This window comes from Megascapheus bottae, chromosome 16 (assembly GCF_031878675.1).
Source record: "Megascapheus bottae isolate mThoBot1 chromosome 16, mThoBot2.hap1, whole genome shotgun sequence".
Lineage (NCBI taxonomy): Eukaryota > Metazoa > Chordata > Mammalia > Rodentia > Geomyidae > Megascapheus > Megascapheus bottae.
Window position 1 is genome coordinate 14,872,409 of NC_143524.1, and position 21,364 is coordinate 14,893,772.

Genomic DNA, 21,364 nt, shown 5'->3' on the forward strand with positions numbered 1-21,364 from the left:
TTGTTGTGACTGAAGTTGTCACAGATTTAAGTCTGGCTGTCATCTACTTTTCAGACTAAAGTCATATCTCAGATCCAACTCTCTTGATTAAAGAAGCAAATTCTTCTTGAAGGACTCTGTACCTTGGGATAACATACCATAATCTTCCCTACAAGTCTCAATCGTGGTACATGTAGCCATTTACAACATTGATTGCATGACAAGGAAATGCAAACACCTAGACTTTATAGAGGTTGCTAGAAGCTGGCTCAGACCTGAAGCTAAGTCCTGGGTACCTAAAATACCACTGTGGTCCAGCAGCAAATAGGGATTATGTTCAAGTGAGAGATGAACCCCTCTCTGGAGTTCCAGTTCATCTTCCAGTTCATCAGTAGATCAACTCTATGATTTTCTCCCTAGTTCCAGAATGTATAACTGGTAAACATATTTAAGTAACTTAAAGAATCCCCCACATTGACTATCTGACCAATATAATCTGATGTGCTAATCTTTATTGAACCAGTTAACATGACTCTTTGCTACTGATGTGCAGTCATGGCCTGTCTAATCTCCTTCTCTCCATATTAACTGATAAGAAACTTTTTTCCTTTATTTGGCTAGCCAACAGTATACTCTCATAGTCTTGCCACTAAAAAGCCTCAGTTCTTTTGCTGTCTGCCATACCAGCAGTCCACAAACCATTCTGCAAGAAAATAACACTGGGCAACAATCATGATGACTTTATACTGATTAGATACACCAAGAAGATAAAACTTGAGATACTTTTGAAACACATGTGTAAACCAGAGGGTGGGACTGAAACCCCATCACATTCAGTGGCTCACAACTCAATGAGGCTTGCAAGAGCATATTAAAATACTCCCTTCAAGATGCAAAACAATTCATTGCACTTCACACTTGGGGGACTTGGAGGATGGCGATGGGAGAGGGACAATAGAACAAACAACTCTAAAGTATCACACACAGGGCTGCCAGTATGAGCATGGAGTAGACCGAGAGAAGGCTTGGCACTGAGTTTAGGTTGCAGTAGAAGTTGTTCTACTACTTAGATGTTGTGATCCAGCCTATGGCATTTGGTAGAGATTGAATGCCTTGCCATAGGACATTAAGACACCCTATGTTCAGGACTTCTCATTATGAACTCAGTGTTGCTTTATCAGTGGGTTTTCAAGTTGTCCATAAGCAGTTACAATCTCTGATCAGATGGAAATGGTATAGAAGACTGAGCTCAGAAAGGTCTGGAAAGGGTGAGCAAATTGTGAGTAGTGCTTTAACCTTTTTCAGCTTCCACTTCTGCTGCCTTGCTTCCTCAGCTTCCATCCACGCCTCCAGTGTTCCTTACAATGAATGGACTGAGCGATGTCTTCCTGTGAATGGGTTAAAGGGTATGGCTGCAGCTCAACAGCACCTCTCAGCTTGACTTTGAAGGACAGCCATACAGAAAGATCTTTTCAGTAAATAGAACCTCGAGCAGCACATTGGGCTGCCCACTTTGTATGGAGAAATGGCCAGCAGTCTGGACAACAGTGATTCGTGTAGCGTGGGTACTGAACTGACTGGATCTCCATACACTTGAATTAGAAGACTTGCAACAAAGAAGTCTGAGAAGATTAAAGTGGGTGGACACAGACTTGTGAAGATATTTCTGATCCTAAAAAATGCCCATGCAAGGCAGTGACCTGGAAAGAACTGCTTTAATCAGCAGGTAGACAATACATTCTGTGAATATGTCAGCCTCTTCTCAGGCCTGGTAGAGGGATGGATGTCCCCTTATTGAAGCTGAGTTGACTAGACCTGGTTCTAAACCTAATCTGAAAGGTCCCAGCAAATATAAACTCCGGATGTTACCATTCCTCAAGAATCCAATTATGGCCGGGAGTTTGGCCTAGTGGTAGAGTGCTTGCCTAGCATGCACGAAGACCCGGGTTCAATTCCTCGATACCATATACATAGAAAAAAAGCCGGAAGTGGTGCTGAGGCTCAAGTGGTAGAGCTCTAGCCTTGAGAAAGTCCAAGGACATTGATTGCTCAGGCCCTGAGCTCAAGCCCAGGACTGGCAAAAAAAAAAAAAAATCCAGTTATTTGATGGCAGACGGATCACACTGGGTCTGTTCTATCATGGGAGAAGCATAGAAATTCATTCTCACAGGAGAATGAATCATATATATGTATGATATGGAATTATCCCAGTCTATATTAATTTGGCCAGCCCCAATATCTATGGACTTCCCAAAGGTCTTAACATCATGGATTTCCACACAGCATAGCTCACTGTCATGAGGAACTAAACCAGACCGTTCATCATTGCGGAATTAACTTCCCATACATCGGAAACTGTTGGGCTACTTCAAAACAGTCTATGATATGGTCACCTTTGCTCCTTAGCCGGAATTCATGAACAGAGGAAGAAGGAGAGATAATGATTTCTCCTACTAATGTACTTAGTAATCCACCTGTTTCCTGTTCTCGTACCTTTGAATATTACTGGTTTGGGTCTGAATCCTCAGGAAAAGATTTCATATGGCTGCTGCATTATGGGGACAAGGATTAAATCTAGAATCAAGAGGGAGTGTTGGTTTTTTGTTTTGTGCCCCTTACTACATTATGTCTACACTAAGTGTTCTTAGGAAACAACAGCAACAGCAAAATGACAATACAGGATGACTAAGAACGAAATCCTTCAGGGTTGAGGATTTGGGTCACTCCACTAGCTAAAGAGCCAGTTAGCTGACATTTTGACTAAAGGCAAGGGACGTATGGAAGAGGCAGCCATAGGTGCGACTCTGGTCACAACCAATGGCAGGAACAGATTGTTCAAGCTTCAGATTTGTTCTCCATGTTTGTTGTATGTGTGTCTATTTACACATGATAGCCACCCCCCCCCATTTATATTGGCACTGGGGTTAAGTCTTCCTTAGCTTTTCACTCAAGCTGGTACTCTACCACTTGAGTCACAGTTCTACTTTCAATTTTTTGCTAGCTAGCTGCAGATAAGAGTTTCCCCCAACATTTCTTTCTTTTTTAAAAAAAATTGTTATTGTATTGTTGGGATAAAGTATAGAGGAGTTACAGTTACTTTTGTCAGATAGTGGATACATTACTTCTTGAAGCTTGATAACCCTTCCCATGTTTTATCCCCCCTTCCTGTCCCTCTCCCCATCTCCCCACACTTCTCCCAGGGCTGTTACTGAACCATGATTCTCAGACCTCAGCCTCTCGAGTAGCTAGGATTACAGGTATAAGCCACCAGTATCCAGCTGTAATCTGCATTTTTAACAATGCCTTATTTCACCCTGAAAGTTCCTACAGTACTGGGTACCTTTCCTAGCTGGTTGCGCAGAATCCCATCTCCACTCAGCAGTCATCTCATCCCCTGGATGAACTGACAAACGTTTTTAAGAGCTGCTGGCTCTTGGGCCTGATTCTGAGTAAGACTTGGTGGCTTATTTTCAGTTGCTAATTTTCACACTAGAATCTTGCCAAACTTCCCTGTTTTGATCATATGTAGCATGTGGAGAACCTGCTGTTGTATTCCTGAGAAAATCCAGTCCAAGGAAAATAATGGCACATCATGCTAATAGCTCTCGGTAAAGATGTTGCCTAGAGATCCCAGCCCGTGTCTCAACACCAAAGATGTAGCAGTTTCCAGCTTGAGGGAAGAAGTGAGAAGGGAAGCTGCCAAATCTGTAGCCTTCCGACAAGGCTGTTGAGTCTCTATCACTTCAACAACCTAGAAGGGTAGACAATACTTCCCAAACTCCAGACAAGAACTGGAATTGGTAATGTTCATCCTGGCTGAGGCAGCCACAGAAAAATCTCCAAGCCAGGTGTGGATAGCACACATTTGTAATCCTAGCTACTCAGGAGGCTGAGGTATGAGGATTGTGGTTTAAAGCCAGATTGGGTGGAAAAATTTGTGAGACTCTTATCTCCAATTAATTATAGAAAGCCAGAAGCGGTATGACTCAAATGGCAAGAGTGCCAGACTTGAGTGAAAAAAGCCAAGTGAGAGTGCTAAACACTCTCTGAGTCCCCTGAGTTTAAGTCCCTATGCCATCACACACGTGCACGCCCCCCCCCGCCCCCCCCCCCCCGCCACTCAGTAAGTGAAAATTAAGTTGAAAAAAAGCTAAGTCAAGGGCCGGGAGTTTGGCCTTGTGGTTAAAGTGCTTGCCTAGCATGCATGAAGACCCGGGTTTGATTCCTTGGTACCACATACATAGAAAAAAAAGCTGGAAGTGGTGCTGAGGCTCAAGTGGTAGAGCTCTAGCCTTGAGAAAGTCCAAGGACAGTGCTCAGGGCCTGAGCTCAAGCCCAGGACTGGCAAAAAAAAAAAGAAAAGCTAAGTCAAGTAATCTTGCAGCATGGCCAAATAATCACATTCTTCTGCATTTACAAAATGAGTTAAAAATTTGTCTACAGGAAAACTTGTACACAAACATTTATAGCAGTGTTGTTTATAATTTTTTAAGACTGGAAGATATCATTCAATAAAGGGATAAGCTATGGTTCCCTACATGGTAGAATCAAATTGTGTAATAGAATGGAATGTATGTCCCAGAAAAGAAACTAATGAATCTTAACTGTATGTTAAGCCAGTGAAGCCAGGTTGAGGCTACATATTGTGTGATTCTACCTATGTAACGTTCGGATAAAGACAAAACTAGAGACTAGAAAAGGGTCAGGGTTGTTAGAAGAGGTGCAGGAAAAAGAGGACTCTGTAGGTTGAGCACAGGGTGTTTTTAAGGGAGTTCATCTATTATGCAAAAGACTCTAAAGGAAGACACATAACATGAAGCTGTTAAAATTCACAGAAATGGTGAGCTCTAATAGAAATGATATTCTTTAGTTAATAATAATTCTGTATTATTGGATATCAGTCCGAATATGTTATAGTAATGTAAGGCATTGTAACAGACAAAGCTGAAGGAGGTGAGAATGAAGGTGGTATATAGGGCCCTTATGTTTTCTGATCCATTTTCTAAAGTATGGTCTAGTTGGGGGAGGGATGGATATACCTGCTATGGTTTGGATAACTCTCTCCTAAATACCCATATATTAAAGGCAGTGTCCTCAGCCTGTGACATTATGAAGAGATGGGGCAACCTTCCATCATATGGTGAGATGAACTGAAGAGGATACTGGAGCTCTGGCCCCTCCTTTTTCCTCTTTGCTTCCTGGCTGCCATGAGGCAAGCAGTTTCCTCTGTGCTTCCTCCTTTGATGTGCTTCTTTGTCCCAGGCCCCAAACCAAGGGGGAATCAACTATCCATGGAGAGAGATCTCCACACCTGTGAACCCAAAGAAACCTTTCCCCTTGTAAGCTGATTATCACAGGTATGTTGTTACAGTAACAAAAACTGACCAACACAATATCCAAACAGGAAGACAAGGAAGTAAGAGGGAAGAGGGAAGAAAAGGAGAGAAGAAAATACAATGGAGGTTTCTGGCAAGTACAGATAAATAGTATTAGCCATGCAAACCTGGAATAAAAATACAGAGTAGACACAAGTCCCTGTGAATGTTAGCAAGATGTGTCTCTTCTGCTCTCTGCTAGAAATGGAAAACTTTCTCATTTCACATCTGCTTACATCATGCCAACTCTCTACTTTGCATCAATACCAACTCTTTTTACCCAATGTTAAACAAATAAATTAGTCCAGAACCCAAACTCCTACATAAGGAATGTGGGCACTATCCAGAGCATTTCAATGCAAGGCTGGATTCACAAGAAATAAGTTAAAAAAAAATCTTAAGGGCAGGAAAACTGAGGGAAAATATATTTAAAAAAATTGCAAGCCGGGTGCAGTGGCATACCCCTGTAATTCTAGCTACTCAGGAGGCTGAGATCTGAGGATTGTGGTTCAAAGCCAGCCTGGGCACTAAAGATTGGGAGACTCTAATCTCCAATTAATCACTAGAAAATGAGAAGTGGGGCTATGGCTCAAGGGTAGGGTGGTAACCTTGAGCTGAAGAGCTCAGGGACAACGCTCAGGCCCAGAGTTCAAGCCCCGTGAACCCTCTTCTCCCCCACAAAAATTGCAATCAGAGCTAGAGGCAGTGAACACGTCAGCAGTTGCCCCTTGAGGAGAATACTAAAACTCAGAACTGGAAGTGGTAGACTAACAACAAAAGCACTGGGAAGAATAACTGGTCTAGATGAGAACTTATCAGATGCTTTACAGGTAGACTGCGGGCAGGCCATGAGAGGCCCTAGGCTCAGGAAAGTAGCACAAGAAACTTTGTACCTGAAAAAGAGAACATCTATGGATCCTTCAGAGTGCTCCCCAGATTAAAATAAAAACACTAAATAATGACAAAAATGAGCCACCAAATAAACCTTTTGACCATGAGGAATTAAAGACTGTAATAACCAGATAAGTACTATAAAAGAAAGTGTATTAGCTACATAAGAAGGTGGGATTGCAGACATACTACCATGTCAGGCTCTACTTTATTCTGGAATTTTAAAAATAGGTTATAATATCAGCACATAAGTAAGCGAGGAACTGGAGTCGTGGTTCAACTGGTAGAGTGTCAATCTTGGATAAAAAAAGCAAAGAAAGACTATGATGCCGAGTTCAACCTACACACACACACACACACACACACACACACACACACACACACACACACACACACACACACACACGAGGTGCAGCCTTGTTGGGGGAAGTGGGTCATGGGCAGGTGATCTTGGAAGCTATTCCTTACCCTGTCTCCTTCCTGTATCTCCCCTTCTTGCTTCTTGCCATGAGTAAGCTCTGTCACACAATCCTGCTGCCACAAACACAACGCTAAGTGATTGTGAACTGAAGCCTATGAGCTATACGCTCACATTAGGATTCTGACAGGAGATAGCAATGTTTTTTTTTGTGTGTGTGTTTGTCCTTACCTGGCAAAATGAACAGGAAGAATCACCAAAACACCCAAACTTTAAAAAATAGTTTTATAAATTTACATGGGCTGCAAACTAGGAATCACAGTCTAAGTGAAGGCTTACTTAAAAGGGTTTTATTGTGGCATTTCCATGTATGCATATAATTAACCTTGATCATATTCACCCTGGTGTGTGTGTGTGTGTGTGTGTGTGTGTGTAGGTGTGCGCTTGTATATACATATGCACCCATGTACTAATCCTAGGACTTCAACTCAGGGCCTGGGTGCTGTTTGTGAGCTTTTTGTTCAAGATAGCACTGTACCACATGAGCCATGGCTTTCAGTTTTTGGTGTCTATCTGGAGTTAAGTCTCATGAACTTTCCTGCCTGGGCTGGCTTTGAACAACAATCCCAAGATCTGAACCTCCTGAGTAGCTAAGATTATAGACGTAAGCCACTGGCACCTGGCCTACTATTCTTTCTTATCCTCCACTTTAGAAAATAATTTTAATGGGGCTCATTCTTCTATTTTCACATATTCACATAAGTTACTTCAACCACCTCTACATCACCCTTTGCTTCCATCCTCCCATTGATGCAAACTCCCTCCTGCTTACATTTATGTCATGTTTCTTTGGTCTTGAGTCCACATAGGAAATAGTCCAAATATGAATTGAAGGCCTTCCTTCTATGATGTGTCTCTTAAGGTACTGAAATCTTCCTTCTTGATATCCCCTATAAAGATTATGAGCCAGATAAAAGCTAGTCTCAAATCACAATCAGCTAAGTAAATAGGACGTTAATTTCAAGCACACACACACACAAAAAAGCTATCATTCAACACCATGGTTTTTCCATCTTTTATTATAGCCAATAGTCACAGTACCTATAGAGTACAGTTTAAAGTACAATGCCATTTCCTTGGTAGTATTTACTATGACAGAAGAGTGTTGCCACAAGTGAGCAATATTGATTCTGTGCAGAAACAAAGAGGCCACTTTCCTGGGTGGGTCTCAGCGGCCTCACAGGAATTTTCTGTCTCAGTATACATTGTTGCCCACATAGCTTTCAGTAATATATACCTTCAAACTAAGAGAAAATAACGTAAGAAATCATATTGTAGCTTCATGTGCCAGAAATAATTCCTTACTTCATAATTATTTCTATGTGGTTAGTTACTTTTAAGAAAAACTACTTCCATATAAACATACAGACTGGATCATACATGTAGAAAACATCCTAGATTCTTGAAAATTATAACATGTCCACCCTATAAGAGAACCAGTTAATCCCATCCCCCCAAAGTATTAAAAACAAAAAGAGTAGCTACCCATTATATTTGTTATGGTGTTTCATAAAAAAAACCCACTAGAATAATCACAAGTATTTGAGAAGGTGTAGTTGTTGAGCTGCATATTTAACTCTATCATTCCTTCTTATTATGTTCTTGGTCATATTGGTTTCTATCCATTTCACATGAGCATTTACATTAAACTTTGAGATTATTCACCAGACTATGTATCAGGAACTCTTAAAGCATTTTCTGTTTTCCTCCCAATCACGAAAAAACTGAGCATGTTAGTAACTACTGAGACAGGTGCAGATTTTGGGGGCTGGCAGGTGCTTGCAGTGAAAGTATAAAGGCCCAAACCCAAACACATAGCCAGGTGACTCAGAGTTAACCACTCTCAGTTCTTCTTTGCTTTCCTCAGATAGCTTGCTCGTGAGGCCTTATTTACACCCATGACTATTTTAAAATATATCCAACGTGGCAGGGTTGAGTTTATTGTGCCCTAAGGAAAGAAACGGGAGATATATAAGTATAGCTTGTATCTTGAGCTAAAATAAAGTCTATACCTACGTTTGACCCTACTGTTATTTGTAGGTAGATTTTAAAGTTTAGGGTATGCCGCTTTCCCATTTTCTTTTGTTCTGAATCAGGATTTGATTTCAGCATCTTGGATTGCAAGGCAAGTGCCCCATCAGTTAAGCTATGCTTCCATGTTTTCTACGATAAGGTATTACGAACTTCACTGCCTGAGCTGTCCTTGAACCAGTGTTCTCCTATCTCCTCCTTCCATGTAGCTGAGATTAAAGGCATGTGCCATCCCTGACCAGTGAGTGTACCATTTAAAATAAAACACAGACATATAGACATATAGACACACACACACACACACACACACACACACACACACACACACACACACACACACTAAACTAATAGGGTCACTAATATAGTCTATCTTGTAACTCAATGGAAGAGAAAATCCCAAGCTGGGAAATACTGACTTAAGACCTACTTACCATGAGAGCGTGGATCAGGTACCCAGTGGTTCGGGACTGCAAACCTACTGTTTTGATTGCAGACTTCACAAACGTCTCAGGAGAAGGCTTATCGAAGGTTGGCTTTCGGATTTTAGCCAGTTTAGTAGCTATGAAGTATGGCAGGACACTCTAGAAAGACAACCCCACAAAACAAAACACGTACTATTGATTAGTAAGGACACAAACTGAGTGAGTGCTTTTAGCAGTAGTTTGTATCTTTAGAGACAGAAGAGACAGAGCTATCTACATTAAATTGACAAGATAAATGATAGCATAAAACAAATAAGCCAGTCTACCAATAAAACAACTAAACAAACCTTGACTCTAGGAAAAGCATTAGGTAGAAACATCTTTTTGAATTGTTTTAAAAGAAGGCATTGAGTAGAAATTCAGATAATAGTCTCAAGATAATATGTGGTTTCTGTCCTCAGTAAATGGGAGAGTTAAGGAACCAAAAAAAGTGTGAAACTTTTGATATCTTCCCCCCCCCCTTGCTATTCCTGGAGCTTGAACTCAAGGCCTAGGCACTGTCGTTAGGCTTTCTCAAGGCTAGTGCTCTACCATTTGAGCCACAGAACCACTTTCAGCCTTATCTACATATGTGGCACTGAGGAATCGAATCCAGGGCTTTGTGCATGCCAGGGAAACACTCTACCACTAGACCACCCTGGTGGCTCTAATGTTTTTCCATTTTCTAAAGGGGTAATGTTAATTTCCCCTGTAATTTATAGTTTAATCGAGCTGCTATAGTCCTTCTAAAATAAACATTTCATTTTCTCACTCTTAGGTGACCATTTTCTTGCCATTCTGCTTCTGAGGTTTTTCTAAACTCAGAATGGTTTTCCCTTGTGTTGTGTGGGAACATACCCAAGGTCTTGTGAATGCCGGGCAAACACTCAATCACTGTACTGCACCTCCAGCTTTAACTTTGCTACTGGTAAGATAGGGCTACCTCCTTTCTTATGCACTTGGAGCTAAAACTCCAAGCTGTTCATTAAGAGCCCAAACCCCAAGTGCTTAAACACTCTCCTTCATTTTCGCATCCCAGAGGCCACAAACCCACACAAGTAAACTAACTTTACTAAAACTTATGTAAAGCTTATGTATTGGAATCATCATTACACATTTATACCTCTCTTGATCAGCAATAATGTTTTGTCAAAAGTCATCAGGTTTGGTTGGCACTGTCACTCAAGTAGTAGAGCACTGCCCTTGAATTCAAACCGCAATGTCACCAAAAAGTCACTAATTTTAAAACCATTTTCCTGCATAGATATGAGAACCCAGACCAGAGGTGTATCAGACTGGCTGACTTGACAGCACGAAATGTAGAGTTTAACGGTTAAGTCATACCTATTCATCAAGCAAAGCTGAATAATAAAGCAAAGCAGAATGTATGCATGTATTATCTCAACATGAAGGAGCACACGCAAAATTTTCCTCACATTTAGACTTAAAAAGCAGTCTCGAGCTGGGAGTTTGGCCTAGTGGTAGAGTGCTTGCCTAGCATGCACAAAGACCTGGGTTCGATTCCTCGGTACCACATATATAGAAAAAAGCCAGAAGTGGTGCTGAGGCTCAAGTGGTAGAGTTCTAGCCTTGAGAAAATCTAAGGACAGTGCTCAAGCCCTGAGCTTAAGCCCAGAACCCAGGACTGGCAAAAAAAAAAAGCAGTCTCTAAGGACACTGGCAAGTTTCAAGTCTCACCATAAATATAGTCTGATAATTACACTTTTCAAATGCATTACAAATCCTTGTTCCTTTCTAACCTCTACCTTCTCTCCCTTAATTCCAATGGGTTAGAACTGACTTGTACTACCTTAGTGAACCACTTGATGGTGCCACAAGCCAACTCATCACTTAGCTAGATCAAAGCAACAGCCTAGAGAGAGGGCCTTGGCTCTGGGGGTGGGGATGAGAGATGCACATTTTGGTAGCTCTTAAGTTATATTTTCCCAGATAAGAAGCAGAAACGCTATTCTGGAAAGGGAATTTATTTCCGCCATAGGTTCAAAATCAAGGTGGCTGATGCAGCCTAGTACAGGTAGATGGGTTCAGAGACCAAGTAGCCTTTGAGCTAACCCCTAAACAAGGAGGAGTGTGCCAGGTAAACAAATGGTACAAAGAAAAGGCTACACGAAAAAGCACAGTGGGTGAAGCAGTCAGGAAGGTACAGGAACATAAACCCAATGGCTGGATAGTACCAATGACTAGAGCATGAGTGCTATGAGGACAAGGTGGTACTCACTGTTACCTTCTTGAAGCTTAGAACAGGTCTAGCACAGTACAGGAGCACATGGGTATGCCCTGAATGAATTAGCCAAGTGACACTTCCATGGGCCCTGATGAATGATATTAGGCCCTTGCCACCACTCTAGCCCAGACAATTACACACACCATGAAGTTGGTAATAGAAGAATTTAAGTCAAAAATTTAGATAGACCAGCTACCTAAACAAGGTAAACCTAGAGAGCAAGTTTACATTGTTCAAGTTTTACAATTTGAAATGTACATAATTGTGGCATATTTCAAAATATGTAGCAGTGAATAAATACCTTTCATATTTTAAAAAAATCACCAAGGTATATCCTTAAACTGTTAAGCAGAAGCCCAAAAAGTAAGAAGTCATTTTCTCTGATTACTCAGAAAAATGTGGGAAACAGGCCAAGAAGATAGCCATACTTTTACAGGAAATACCTGGGGTAGAACAATTTTTTTTTTCTTTTTGTAGATCATGGGGCTTGAACTCTGGGCCTGGGCGCAGTCCCTGAACTCTTACAGCCCTACCCCTTGAGCCACAGCCCCACTTCCTGTTTTCTAGTGATTAACTGGAGATAAAAGTCTCACGGTCTTTAGTGCCTGGACTGGTTTTGTACAGCAATCCTCAGATCTTAGCCTCCTGAGTAGCTAGGATTACAGGCATGAACCACCGCACTTGGCCAGGACAAAATTTTAAGAAGAGCTTAAGCTCAGTTATAAATTTTGCCACCTCAGAAGTCAAGTGACCTTGACAGATGATGTGGGCAAGTATCCTCGTCTCCAAATTTAGAATCTCAAAATGGAAATAATTAGTTTAGGCTGCAAAAAAAAGCTGTTGATGTTTTGCCCTTCTCATCTTGTCTTAAAGGAAACCCCTGGAAATGACTTGGTAGCTCTCTTTCTTACTCACTGGAGTAGACTGCACAAACCTCATTTCATCAAGGGTAGCCTTAATTCAGAACAGGAAAGTTGAGTGCCAAAGCCATAAGGGCAGGCAGTCAAGAATGAATCCTGGAACTTTGTGGAGTAGGTCATCAAATATACCTTCCCAAACTGACAAACGGCCAGGGCAACTCAACAATGCCTTGGGAAACTATAGATCTAGAAGATCGGCTTGTTCGGTCTTTTATACAATATAGGATTCTGGGATACTACCTAACTCGCCTTTCATTTCTGTGCATTATATTTACAAGGACGGACTGCACAGTCCTAAGGCAGAGACCAGGGCCTTCTTACATCTGCCTATTCATCTACCATTTCAGGACCTTAAATGTTCCTGAGCAACTGGGAGCACGTGTGTGCTCTCTCGCTCTCTCCCTCTCCCCCTCTCTGTCTGTCTGTCTTTCTGTCTCTGTCTCTCTCTCTCTCTCTTTCTCAGTTTGCAGTTTGGCCTTGCAGACCATGAAATAAACCTTCCCACAAAAGGCCTTTGAATTGTCTATTATAGACTTTCAACATTCTAGAAAACATTAGAAAAAAGAATTTTTCTGGTGGTTGAGATCTCTGGTTGCAAGGCAATAGACAAAAAAAAAAAAAAAAAAAAAGGCCTCCTCATAATAATAGTAATGGGATACATTTAAGCACCTCAGTCCAAAATGAAGGAGTTTTAAATACTCTGTTCTATACAAAGAAAATCTGATAAATCCTGGCTGACTAATCATCCCACAAATGAACTATCACAAAGTATGTGGCATTTATGTGACAACATTCAAATAACAGAATAATAATAATGAAAAAAGCTATCTCACAGAAAGTTAACAAAGAATTCTTTCCTGAGCATGCACTGGAATGGTGCTTAGGTACTGGGCATACAGCTATGTGCAAAGATATTCTGATCTTCCAGAGCTCACATTTCAGTATGGGTTGTTGGTAAAAAGTACTGAGGAGAGAGGCTGCTTGGGCAGTTAAGTTTATCAACAAAGGCCTCTCTCATTGATGAAGGGGCCTCTCAGACATAGTGACTTACAAGCAAAGATCTGAAAGAAGGCAGGGAAGCCACTCAAAAGGTTATCCTTTACACCAAAGGGAACAAAGAACCTGAGGAGAGAGTGTTCAGGGTGGTTCTAGAACTAGCAGAGATCAGAGAAGGAGTAAGAAGAGGTTGCAAGATAATGTATTGGGAAATTTGCAGTTAGAACATGGTGATTTCACTCTGGAAGAGATGAGAAGCCATGTTGGAATGTCAAGCCGAGGAGTCAAATAACTGGATTTTGCTTTCAAGAGGTTATTTTGGCAGCTGTGAGCAGACTGTGGGGCTTTCTAAGGAAAAAGAGACTGGCCAGAGAGACCTTGAACAGTAGATAGGGGATGATACAATGAGGGCTGAGATTAAAGGGGTAGCAGTGGAGGTCAGGGGAACTGGTCAGACATGTTTCAGGAAGACTTCCTGATGTGGGATAACAGTAGAAAAACCAGTATTCTCTGAAATCCAACCAATTTGGGTACAAATTCCAGCCTGCCACTTACTAGCCATGTGATCTTGAGCAAAACCCTCTATTCCTATGTAATTAAGCATTTTCCTTATGGAACTATTAAGAGTATCAAATAAATAAAGTACTGTCAAAGACAGTTTAAAGAGATTTGAACTCTTAATATGTCCTGACAGTCATTTTTTTTTTCTAACATTCCTATTTCTGGAATCAACCTGAAAAGAAGTTGGCTGAATCTGTACATCCTGTAGTAAGTGTAAGAACGATGTTTTCCACAGAGATGTTGTGACTGCTGAGAGACTCATCTGGGCACTTGACCCACTCTAGACACAGAGACAGTGGGGCCTCATAAGCTTACAGATCTTATGATGAAATACTGTTTGTACATGCCCAAGAGACAAAAAAATGGAGATCTCACCTGGTTAGAGTTCAGTTATTCCCTAATTTTACTCATTGCTCAACGTCGGTGCAGTTGACCAGATATGAGTATTTTCAAGGAGAATCATTAAATTGCTTTAGACTCTATTTAGACTCCATTTGCACTAAAGACACAGCCCATTACCCCCTTTTATTGTCAATGGCAATTAACAAGAAAAATGGATGCAGACATGTTTGCAATCTCAGCAGCCATTACTCACTATTTAGCTCTTTGAAGCCCAGCAGATGTATGTTTATTGTAAATAATAAATTTAACAAAACAATAAAGGAGTTTTTGTTTGTTTGTTTGTTTTTGCCAGTCCTGGGCTTGAGCTCAGGGGCTGAGCACTGTCCTTGGACTTTCTCAAGGCTAGAGCTCTACCACTTGAGCCTCAGCACCACTTCTGGCTTTTTTCTATGTATATGGTACCAAGGAATCGAACCTGGGTCTTCATGCATGCTAGGCAAGCACTCTATCACTAGGCCAAACTCTTGGCCCCTATCTTCTTTCATTTAAAATATGTTGTTTTCTTTTCTTCTTTATCATATATATATATATATATACATATATATATATATATATATATGATATATATGGTTGGTCGTGGTATTTGAACTCTAGGCCTGGATGCAGTCCCTGAGTTCTTCAGCTCGAGGCTACCACTGTACCACGTTGAGCCACAGCGCCACATCTGCTTTTCTGGCAGTTAATTAGATAAGAGTCTCACGGACTTCTGTGTTTGGGCTGGCTTTGAACTTCCATCCTCACATCTCAGCCTCCTGAGTAGGTAGGATTACAGGCGAGAGCCACCGGCACCTGGCTCTTTATCATAATTTGCACCAGTTGTCTTTTAAATTTTTGGAGCAAAATCAAATCTACTCTGATCAGAAACCACATTTTTTAAAAACCAAATTAGCAAAACTATCAACTCTTATCACCAACCATCAATAAGCCTTGAATGGTGCTATGTACCTGTAATCCCACCGAGGTGGGAGATATCAGTGAATCACAGTCTCAGGTCATCCTGGGCCAAAACACATGATTTGCCAAGTGCTGGTGACTTCAAGAGACTAAGACTTGGAGAATTGTGTTTTGAAGCTAGCCGGAGCAGAAGTCTGAGATTTCATCTCCAATTAACAAGCAAAATGTCAGACTGCAGGTGTAGCTCAAGTGGTAGTATGCCAGCCATAATTAAGAAAGCCAAGCGAGACTGAGAAGTCAAGTTCAAGTCTGAGAACTGAAACAAAACATACAAGGGATATACATATCCCTATCTTAAAGATAAAGCAAAAAGAGCTCAGGACATGTCTCAAGTGGTAGGACAAGAGTGAGGCTTGAGTTCAAACTCTAGTACTGTAAAAATAAACAAGCAAGCAAAAAGCCGAGCAGAAACCAAAGAGATCTGGGCACAAGTCAAATGGTAGAGAAGGAAAAGGGAAGGTACAACAAATATGCCTAGGCTCAGATACAGTTTTCCAGGGTAGGCAAATTTGGACCTGAGCTCCCTGAGTTCCGGTGCAAAGGCCACTGGGAGGAAATATGGAGGAAAGAGTGCATGGAGGAGCCAGACATACATACTAAAGAAGACAGAGCTTTTGGAGGACTTCACAGTGTCCATTGTGGCCTGAATGCAGGGCTGGACAATGGCTCATCAAGAGACAGCTGCCTGGTGGAATCCAAATTCAATACTAAATCTTACGGGAGCTGCTAGAGAAGCACGAACAAAATGAACTTTACCGTTTGACTTGTGTCCAGATCTCTTTCGTTTCTGCTTGGCTTTTTGTTTGTGTGTTTTAACAAGATCATCTGGGATCTTGTGGGAAAGGAGGAGAAAGTACAATAGCTGATCGATGTTCCTAGTCCCCCCAAATCTAGAGACATAAATAAATACCACCAAACTTTGAGGATTCACTGGAACTAGATATTTTAGTGCCTTTGATCAGAATTAATGAGGCTCTTTCTAGCCTACTTTAATGCTGTAAAGAGGTTACATAATATGACAATGATACGTTCCTACATAAATATCTGAGCCTTTATTTATTTATTTAGTATCATAGTTGTGCCAAAATTAAACTTTGACTAAATTCATATGAAGAAAGACAATGACTGATGAAATTATATAAATAATACTTGCAACTTCTGTTTGCTGCCCACAGATGGCCTGTCAATGGACCCTTTAGGGTTCCTGCTTAGTCTTGGAGGATGTTTAAAAATTGCTTGAATATAATAAGATATGTCATTAAAAAAAAGGTGTGATTTTTGCATGGCACATGATGCCTTACATCCCCGCAAAATGTTTCATTGTTTCCTTGCTACCTAAATGCATCCCACGTAACAGATGGAGATTCCAGTATCCCTATGACTGCTGTCAAGGAAGTGGGAAAAGGAGTGTGGTGACTCAGTATACAACCCAGAAATCTAGAAAACTGCGTCTTCCCGATGAACTCTGTCTATATGGGAAGATTAATACTAAGTGGCTCTGACATCTAAGAGTCCTCTGGCAGCAAGCTAAGATGGAGGGGGGGGGCGCTGAGATGAAGCAAAGTTTTAGTACACCCTAGAGATGGGTCTGGTAAGTATTCAGCACTCTCCTACAGGCCTAAACAGACTTGGATTTGAGTCCTGGGTTCAGCAAGGGCACACAACTCAACCTTTCTAAGTTTCAATCCCACAATTTGAAAAAAGTTGAAAATCAAATTTACCTTAGGGAATTGTTATGAGATGTGCTGAAATTATATATGTGTGTGTGTAAAAATATAAAACACTCAGCTTGAGAGGAAACCATTTAAATATTAGGATTGATCACTTGGGATGCTTCGAGGTATAAAAGGTGAATGAGCCACATGGACACTGGGTGTGAGTGGAGGTAGAGGAGGCGATGAGCAAGAGAGTGATACATGGAGAACTACAACTTCTCCAGGATACTTTCTTTTTTCTTTTTTTTTCCTTTTTCTTTTTTTTTTTTTGCCAGTCCTGGGCTTGAGCTCAGGGACTGAGCAATGTCCTTGAACTTTCTCAAGGCTAGAGCTCTACCACTTGAGCCTCAGCACCACTTCCAGCTTTTTTTTTTTCTATGTATGTGGTACCAAGGAATCAAACCTGGGTCTTCATGCATGCTAGGCAAGCACTTTAACCACTAGGCCAAACTCCCGGCCCCTCCAGGATATTTTAGAAGGAAGCAGGTGAAAAGTGTCAAGATTTTGGATCAGGCAAAGCTTTCAGAAATGATGTAAAAAAAAAAAATCAGAAACAACAAAAAAAGTGTAACTTAGCTTACAACAAAATTAAAAAGACTCTTGAATGTTCACAGGAAACCCATAAAGTAGGAGCAAATAAAACTATAGGAGAGCCCACACAGATGTGCACATGCATGTACACACACACGCACACGCACACACATATGCAGGTGTGCATTCACACTCCCCCCATAAATGTTATGAGGAAATGGAGAAATCTGAGTGCTTATACACTGCTCATGCCAGTGTAAAATGGTGGGGCTGATATGAAAAATGGTAGTATAGTTCCAGCAATTCAATATATGCACACAGGTACAAAAAAATAAAAAACCTGGTCTGAAAATAATATTTGTATACATCTCAGTATTAGTCACAATAGCCAACAGGTGAAAGCAACCCTAAATATCCATCAATGAATGAATGGCTAAACAAAATGTAATATTTATCATGGGTATTATCCAGCCTTTGAAAGAATTCTAATTAGCGCAGATGAGCCTTCAGGACGTTATGCTAAATGAAATGAGCCTAAGACATGCTAAATGTTTTGATCACAAAAGATTCTACTTATGGGAAAAACTTGGAATAGAGAAATTCTGGTTACTGGGGGCTGGGAGGGAGGAAGAAGGCAGTTAGTGTCTAATCCATTTGGCTTTGGAAGATGCAAAGTTCTGGAAATGTAAGGTTTCACAACACTGAACGTATTTAATGCAACTGCACTACATGCTCACAAATAATTTTTTAATGGTATGGTTTTTTTTTAACACATTTTTAAGAAGAGACAACAGTAATCTGATTCTCTCAAAACAAAAGCATCAGGAGTTACAATAATAACACTTCCCTTATTGACAATACATTTAGTTCTACTTTAGGGAACCCTCCTTAAAAAATCGTAGGAGATAATTTTTTTTTAAAACCCAAGATTCAAGTACATGAGAGAAAAAGAGAAATTGTGTCTTTAATGGTGTGCTAACGTCACATTCACTTACTGAGAAATGAGATTTTCTTGCGTTGCCAAGACAGCAACCGTTGCTGTGGAAACCACACAAAACCAGGAATACTTAACTGAAACAAACTCCACTCACCTGCACAAAGATGCCCTTGCTCTTATACTCTTCATGGAGGCACTGAGAGAAGAAATCTACAAAAGCCTAGGAGGGTGGTGGGAGTGGGAAGAAAACACACATATTACATCAATCTGCCTGACTGTAGCTATGGAGACAAAAATAATAATAAATTAATCACTTGATGCTCTCATTTCTAATTATTCCTTTCATTTCAAATGCAGAAGGAATGTTTAAAAGAAAGAAAAAAAATCACCTCAAAATCTTAAATGTTTTTTCTGCCACTACACAAAGTAATGTCTTACTGATATAATAATAGGCACACCAAATTCTGACTTAACTAGAAAAGGCTCTTCTTATCTTTCTTTCAGAAAATTACTTTCCAAGAAAAAAATTTTTCATACTATACAACAAAGAAACAGACACATAATATGGGTTCTGTTCAAAACTCTATCCATGGGGACTTTGCTGTTGTGAAAAGGAGACAAGAAAACACCCCGAGGAGCTTTGCTATGGCAAGAAACTGAAAAGTTCAAAGATGAAGGTGAGAGCCACGTTCCCATGAGAACAGAACCTGAAATCAACTCCTAAATTCTGATGTGCATTTCTCGACTATGGACTCAATATCTGGCTTGAAATACAGTACCAAGAATAACTTTACAATGGTCCCAAAGGTCAACAATCAGTTCAACCATCATTTCTTCATGGTGTCATTTAAAACAAATTTCTTGATTATTCCAGAGTTAGAGAAAGCAAGTGGATCAAAGAGGGTAGGGGGCAAAGCCAGGTTTTTCCCAAACCATGGTTTCTTCAAATGAAAAAGAAAGCAAATATGTTTTGCTTTTTTCTTTCCCTGACATATAGCAAGTTCTTATTATGTGTTAAAATTTGCTGATTTGTCCCTAAGAGCCTCAGTAATGTATCTGAAGACAATGTTAGTGACCTAAAGGCAGGAGAAATGTATTCTAAATTATTACCTAGCAGTAAGTAAGGAGGTAGATAAGAACGGTGTTTGAAATTAACATCTTAAGAATTCTGGGAAATTCTTGTCATATCCTTTGAATTCTGGGTAATGTTGCAAAGCATTCACATTCTCAGGTCTCTGTTTTGTGCTTACTGAGAACATTTATGTGCTGACTATATACATTTCATCAATGTTGTTCAACAATGACTTATTTTTTCCCTTTCCTTTCTAGTCTTAATGGAAAAATTGCCAAGAAAAGAATTTTAGGAAGGCTAAATCCATGTTAATTGTTCAGACTCAAAATTACCCCTCAGTTATATGTTGGTAGAATTTACTGAATTTCTGTTTACCTTGGTTGCAGAGTAGACAGTCAACAGTGGAACGGGAAGCATGCCACTGGCAGAGGAGATATTCAGAATCACTCCTTTAGATCTAAAATGGAAATTGTGCCCAGTAAATACAGTGAAATCATACATATAATTCTTTGTGAGTTACAGATCAAGGGATATAGGAGCAGAATAACAGAGCTGCTTTTTGAACACACATCTCTCTCAGCCTTTCATCAGTGTGGGATATGCTTGGTCAGTGAATGAGACATAATTCAATGAACTAAGAATAGAGCGGCTCTACCATTAGCATATTTCCCAGTCTTAGTTACCCAGGGCATGGCAGGATCAGCTCTACAGTCTATCGCAGTTATCTAAGTTCCTCTTCATGTCACAGCATCTCACTTACCAGGCTGGAGTGGTAGCCAGGTAATAAGAGCTCTTCCCCTTGTATGTTTAGGACATCGCAGGAAAACCAAACATGTCACGGGCACTCTTATAATCTGTATGTGCCTCATTTTGGCATACCATCACATACTATCTTACTGAAGTATTTAATCCTTCTATTTGTATAAACACTTATTTCTCCTTGAGCTTCTAATTATGAAAGTCTCCCTTCCCTCAAGCATCCTATATAGTGCTTGGTATTAATACATAGGTACTTAATAAACTTCGTGGCAGGTGTGGGCTATGTCCCATTCCTACACATTCCCTGGACTATAGATACCTGGGACCAACCACTTCCTGTAACTTTTTAGCAACATTTTAAGAGTTAACACACCTGATATAGTGGATATATTTGTATTTAGTTATTTGAAATTGGATAGGGAATGGGGGTAAATCAAGATGAGGGGAGGGGGTGGGGGGGAGGGAAATGGGGACCAAGACATGTGAAAGGGTATCAATATATGGGAATTAATGCACCATCTATATGGCAAATATCATGTAACCCTTCTATTAATTACAATAAAAAATATATGGAAAAAAAGAGTTAACATTTAGGAACAAACGATGGAAAACAATGGTGTAAATGCACCAATTGATATAGAATGCCCATGTAGGTTAAGTAGTGTGTGAAATTACTATTTTAGGAACCTTAAAACCTAACACCAATTCTATCCTCTTGCATTCTTTCCAGAAGTTTCTTCTCCTTTTTCAACCCTCCTCCCTGCCCTATCCTCTTTATTTTTTTTTCCTTTTTGTGTCTCTCTTTTTTTTTTCTTTTTGTGGGACGAGGCTTGAACCCAGGGCCTTGAGCATGTTAAGCATATGCTTCATCATTGAGCTGTCCCACCAGCCCAGTCTCACCTTCAGCTTCTGAAAGTTCACCCCACCCAACTCCTATCCACTACACCAGGATTCTTTTCCTTCAAATTCATTTTCTCTATGTTCTTATCTGAATTTACCTCTGCAAGTCTTGATTTTTAGTGTTAAAAAAGGAGGACAGTGTAGAGTCTTTTTATGT

At 40.4% G+C, this 21,364-nt stretch overlaps 1 protein-coding gene across 1 annotated transcript in view; it reads right to left on the bottom strand.

The window, feature by feature from the left end:
• Positions 1 to 7,724: 7,724 nt before the first annotated feature.
• The window catches only part of Hsd17b12 (hydroxysteroid 17-beta dehydrogenase 12), a 118,485-nt gene continuing 104,845 nt past the window's right edge, over positions 7,725 to 21,364 (bottom strand). The window contains exons 8-11 of the mRNA XM_090347864.1: positions 19,924 to 20,005; positions 18,631 to 18,696; positions 9,186 to 9,335; positions 7,725 to 8,671 (exon numbers count right to left, since the gene is read on the bottom strand). Coding sequence (XP_090203990.1) covers positions 8,567 to 8,671; positions 9,186 to 9,335; positions 18,631 to 18,696; positions 19,924 to 20,005 — 403 coding nt within the window. The 3' untranslated portion in view covers positions 7,725 to 8,566. The remainder of the gene's footprint in view (positions 8,672 to 9,185; positions 9,336 to 18,630; positions 18,697 to 19,923; positions 20,006 to 21,364) is intronic.